The sequence below is a fragment of the Aptenodytes forsteri genome, unplaced genomic scaffold, assembly GCF_000699145.1.
Source record: "Aptenodytes forsteri isolate BGI_AS27 unplaced genomic scaffold, ASM69914v1 Scaffold68, whole genome shotgun sequence".
Classification (NCBI taxonomy): Eukaryota; Metazoa; Chordata; class Aves; order Sphenisciformes; family Spheniscidae; genus Aptenodytes; species Aptenodytes forsteri.
The window spans coordinates 101,477-106,981 of NW_008795382.1; the positions used below are offsets into that span (position 1 = coordinate 101,477).

A 5,505-nucleotide genomic window follows, 5' to 3' on the forward strand; every position below is an offset into this window, starting at 1 on the left:
CCCGATTCCCCTGTTGGATGCTCCATGCGCAGCTGGTCCCGGCCCTGCAGCCCTCAGGCAGGTGGCTCTTGGCTCTCCGTGGCCAGGAAAGGGCTGTGTGGCCATGGGCGAGTGATGGTGCACCTCACGCCCCGGGGAGGCGATGGGCACAGGGCCCTCCCGTGGGAGCAAACTGCAGCCGTGGGTGGTTTGGCTGCACCAGCTGAGGCTCCCGGCACCCAGGGCTGGGGGCACTCAGCACCCGAGGTGGAACAAAGACCGAGGTTTTCAGTGCAAGGGAGGGGCGATCCCTCTCAGTGGGAGCCGACAGGCTGCAGCCAGGGACGGGCTCCGGCTGGGATGTCACCTGGAGCAGGACTGGTGCTGTGCTCCACCCGCTGTGCATCCTGCCCGCCCAAAGGCTGGCCACCCGCCGGGGCTCCCCTGTGGCCCTGAGACAGCTCTGCGCTGTGCCGGCACCATGGCACGGTGCTGGTGGGGCCAGCTCAGTGGCGGGGGGAGGGGGGGGGGGAGCCCGGGCGGGGGGGGGGGGGGCTCAGCCCGCAGGACAGGGATTAGAGCTTCACTGCCCAGCCAGGACGGAATTAGAGCTTCACTGCCCTGCCTGGTCAGCGGGGCCAGGAATGAGGCAAAACCACCACAAACAAGCCAACCCCAGCCGGTAACTGAGAATGAAGCAGCCAGGACAGGGGGGAATTAGAGCTTCACTGCCCAGCTTCACTGAGGGGCCAGCTGTGCCCGCAGGAGGGTGTTTTTAGAGGGAGGGCTGTGGCACCAGCAGCCACCCGCCTGGATGGCCTCAGCCACCCTTCTCTGGGCACTGCATTGCTGTCACAGGGGCCTCAGGCACTGCAGCCCCTCAGCATCTCTGTCTCAAGCTTCATTTGCTGCTTGCTGCTGAACTGAGATATTTTAATCTTTTAATCACGTTATGAGCCGAAGTGGTGCCGGCCACGCACAGGAGGAATGTCTGGAAGTCAGCAGCGCCCGGCGTAGCAGGACCCTGTTCTGCCTCCACCTGTACATCCCCACCATGTCCTGCTCGGGGACCCTTGTCCTCCCCAGCCTGCCTCATCCTGCCTGGGACCGGAACCAGGAGCAGAACCTGGGACCAGAGACCAGCGACCAGGACCAGGCACCAGGGACCATGGACCAGGACCACGGCCAGGAGCAGGACCAGGACAAGGACCAGCTGGCGAAGGGCTGCTGGGGCTGGAGCTCCCTCGCCACATGCACATCTGACACATGTCCCTGCGGGCAGCAGCAGGAGCGAGGGAGGTTTCCTCATGTCCCGGAGCCACAAAGTCCAGCTGCCAGTGCAGCAGCACTGCCGTGGGGATGGGCTGGTCGGGCCGCGGGCAGGGACTGTCAGAGCAGGCACTCAGAGGCATTTCCATGGACCCGACCTGAGGTGTGATTCCTTGACATATAATAGCAGAGAAAGGGCATCAGGGTGACTTTAGATTCAGAAAAAGGCGTGGAGCGGTGGGGGGTCCGGGAAGCCCGAAGGACCCAGCACAATAACCCCACCAGGAAACAAAAGCCCCTTTGTTTTTGCTTGCCGGTGGGGAGCGGGGGGCTGCTTTCACAGTGCCCGCGCCCCAGCTTTTACAGTGCCGGAGCTTTTACAGCCCGTGCTGCCACTGCATGGCCCTGTGCTGCCAAGAAACCCTCTTGAGGCTGCAGACTGCTGCTGGCTCACTGTCCCGCATTGCCCCGTGTCACTCTGCATTGCCCTGTATCACCCCGCATTGCCCTGCATCGCTCCGTGTCGCTCCGCATCGCCCCGTGTCGTCCCCTCCCCAGCTGCCCCCAGCCTGTGGCAGGACAGGGCTGCAGAGCCCAGCCGAGCCGGCGCGGGCAGCTGCAGATTTCGGGGGCGAGGCCGGGCAGCCGTCAGGGGGAGAACGTATTTCATGAAATGTCTGTCATGTGGGCATAATTAAAGCTTCTCGTTATCACGGTGTTAGTGGCAGCGAGGAGCGTGATCTCAGAGGGGTGCCTTTGCGGCACTTTGCAGGAGGCCCCACGGCTGCAATTAGGTGGCACTGCCCTCTGGCCACGCGGGTTTAATTACTCCCTTCCCTGTGTTTTCTTCCCGAGGGGGGCGGAGGGGCGTCCCGCAGCCCAGCCCGGCGCAGCAAGGCAGCGCAGAGCCATGGCAGCCCCCGCCGAAGAACAACAAAGCCCTGGAATTAGAGATGTGCTGGGAGTTTACTTTACCGCAAAAAAATGTCAGAAATCCGTATTGTTTGGACAGGGATTTGCTGGGGATTGCTAGATAAGCCTGGCAGGGACCCAGCTGGGGGGGGAAAAAGTCAGCCAGCTCCTTTCTCGTGGCGGGTACTTGCGGCCAAGCAAGGGATGCACCGCACCGCTGGCGAGGGGGGGGTTTCAGGGCCAAGGCATGGGCAGGGGCAGGGACGGTCAGTGCCTTCGTGAGCCAGAGCAGGACCTGGGCCTGGGTGCAGTGTGGGGCCAGGGAAGGGGATGCCAGGCTGCCCTGTGCCCAGCACCGGCTTCGGGTCTTTGCAGGAGGAAACATTTCAGCCGTGCCAGCACCCTGGGACACCGGGCTCAGCTGCCCGGTGATGGCTCCGTGGCACGAGGAGCCCGGCTACAGCCTGACGGGACACCTGGCTGGTGTGCAGGGCTCACCAGTGCCAAGGGGTGGCTGCCCTGGCACGTACGGACAGGAGTGGGAAGGAACTGGGCCGCGGGGGCTGCTTTCACCCCTCGGGGCCCCCCAGCAGCTCCATGCTTACCAAATTTTGCCGCAGAGTCAGGGCAGCTGCTCCCGCCGTGCCCACGCTCAGCTGCTCTCCTCTCTCCCTTTCCCACTCTCCCCAGCTGCGGAGCTCAGCTCCCGGCTGCTGCTGCTTGGGCTGCAGCTCAGTCCTGGAAATGCCAAATCCCTTTTTCCCCCAGGACCCAGCAGGGCCTTTTCCCCCAGGTCTGTGCTCAGGACTCGCCTGCCTCTGTGCTGCCCAGCCTGGGGCCCGCGGGCGCAGCCGTGGCACTGCTGGGGGCTGTGGGGGGGATGTGGGGTGCCCTCCCCGGGCTCGGCATGGGGAGCACTGCGAGGAGCCGCGCCAGCCAGATGTGCAATGAACAGCAGCCGTGTGTGCTGGCAACCCCTGGGCACGCCTGGCCACGGGACGGGGACGACGAGCACCCGCCCTCCCCACCCGGCTTCGGGAGAAACGACAGCGCACGCAGCCCGGTTTCACATCTGTTATTTTTTTAATACTGTTCACGTCTAAAATGACCAAAACCAAGAAAAGTGCTCCCGGCCCCTCGCCCTGCCTTAGGCGGAGAGCATGAGGGCCACGGGCTCCCTGGCCATGCACTCCTCCTCCCTGCCCGGTGCTGGGTGCAGGCAGGTGTGCAGGCAGGGCACCCTGGCACTGCAGCCAGGCTGCTCTGCGCCCGCTGCCAGGAGAGGGGACTCCGCACAGCTCCGGTGAATGCATTTAAATAATAAGCTAATGAGCAGCAAAAGCAAAGGCATCTTAATCACGTCTCCTAAAATAGCAATTGGCAGCTGTTCCTCCTGCCCCGGCAGCGAGGGGGCCCTGCCCGCCCTGTGGCAGCTCGGGGGCAGGTGAGGGCACGGCGCCCAGGCAGCCGGCACCAGGCTGTTAAGGCACTCGCACCGCTGGCAGCTGGCGGTTATGGTAAGTGTGCGGTCACGCAGGGTCTGGCGGGGTGTGTGGGGAGCGGTGCTCAGGCTGGGTGCAGCGTGAGCGGGTGCTCAGTGCGGTGGCACGGGGCAGGTGCTGCCGTGTCGCTGGCGGCACAGACCCAGCTGTCTCCCGGTGCTGCAGGGACACGGGGCTGGGCTCTTCTCCTGCGTCCCCGGGAAGGCAACGCCGGCCGAGCTGCCAGCTGTGGGGCAGCCCCACGGCCCCAGAGGCCACGTTGTCGTGGTGGTGTCTACTGGGGGCTGCGCTTACCTGCACCCCCTGCCCTGCAATGCAGCAGGCATGGTGCAGGTGACTGGGGCACAGTGGATGGGGAGGGTTTTGGGGTGGAAGCCGGGCTCTCACCACAGCCCTGGCCCAGGTGCCAGGGCCAGGCTGCATCGGGGCGCCCCGGCCAGGCACAGCGGAGGGTGGGCGCAGGGGTGCGGCTGGGACCCGGCCGGGCACTCAGACCACGAAGTGGAGCCCGTATGTCATCTGATGGCCGTTGTCCCAGGCGTAGAGCACCTTCTCCTTGGGGTTGTAGTCGACCTGTGTGGTGAAGGCGTACTGGTTGAGGAAGGGCAGCCGGAGCTCTGCCTCCGTGTCCGTGTGCGTGTCGAAGGCGTAGGAGATCTGCCCTTCCTTCTGGCTGTAGGTGTCCACAGCGTAGAGGATGCCGCAGATGATGAAGCAGTTCCCATAGGCGTTGCGCTTCAGCCCTGTCTTCCAGGTGGTCTCCCTGCGCACCGAGAGGTCCCCGGGGTCGAGTCGGCTCAGGACGATCACCTCCTGCTGCGAGTAGTCATAGTCCATGGAGGGGTAGATGACCCAGAGCCCGCTCTCGTCCACGGCGAAGTCGATGTCTGAGTGGCCCCTCCACTTCCAGGGCGTCGTGTCCTCGTACACCACGTCGTGGAGCAGCGCCCAGCCCGCTACGTACCGCTCCTTCAGGTCGTATTTGATGATGTTCTTGGTGAAGGCGCGGTTGTAGTAAAAGGCCCCCCGGTACACCACGTGCCCGGTGCCGATCCAGTTGTAGGGCAGCTTGTAGAGGTTGCTCCAGCGGCCTGTGAGTGGGTGGGAGAGTCGTTGGGACCCCTCGCAGCACTGGGGTCCTATGCATGATGGCCCTAGCATGCCAGCAGCGGCAGGGGACTTGTGTCCCCCTCGCTGCCCCATGGGTGCTCCCCAGCGCAGGTCCCCATCAGCTGCCCACCACCCCAGGGCCCGGAACAGCCAGCGTTGCACAGTGCTGGGCACCCACCCAGGAGGAGCCGAGGCCCCTGCGCCCACTCAGCCACCAGCCCTCACCCTGCTTGAAGTTGTCGAGGCTCCTGAACTCCACCAGGCTGTTGCCGTAGTAGTAGTTGGTGATGTAGATGCGGTCATCCTTGGCCGCCGGGTCCTTCATCCAGGCCCCCTCGTTGCGCCCGTAGCTGTGGTGCTCCGTGGGGGGCTCCACCGACTCGATGGTGCCTTCGCACTCCACCTCCTTCACTGGGTACCGAGGAGGAGGAGGAGGAAGGCTTACCCCTGCCCCAGGCAGCCTGCCCCTGCCAGGGCTGGGAAGCCCTTTGCTGTGGCAGGGCTATTGCTGGCCCAGCCTGGCCACGGGCAGTGGAACCACCAGGGCGGGTGCCCCCTCCCAGCGCCCCCGCTCACCCACCTCTGTTTGGCGTTTCAGGGCCCCCAGTGCTATCAGCCCCCTGCCCGAGAATGGTGGCGGGGGGGCTGTGGGCGGTGGTGCGGGGGGCCAGGGCAGTGCTGGGCGCAGCCGTGGTGCTGGGCACGGTGGTTTCTGCCCGCATGATGGCTTGGG

At 65.0% G+C, this 5,505-nt stretch overlaps 1 protein-coding gene across 1 annotated transcript in view; it reads right to left on the bottom strand.

The window, feature by feature from the left end:
- Window positions 1-3,237: 3,237 nt before the first annotated feature.
- The window catches only part of OLFML2A (olfactomedin like 2A), a 3,791-nt gene continuing 1,523 nt past the window's right edge, over window positions 3,238-5,505 (bottom strand). Inside the window, exons 5-7 of the mRNA XM_019472421.1 lie at window positions 5,353-5,505; window positions 4,998-5,183; window positions 3,238-4,753 (exon numbers count right to left, since the gene is read on the bottom strand). The exon at window positions 5,353-5,505 is cut by the window's right edge and continues 7 nt beyond it. Of these exons, the coding sequence (XP_019327966.1) occupies window positions 4,152-4,753; window positions 4,998-5,183; window positions 5,353-5,505 (941 nt within the window). The 3' untranslated portion in view covers window positions 3,238-4,151. The remainder of the gene's footprint in view (window positions 4,754-4,997; window positions 5,184-5,352) is intronic.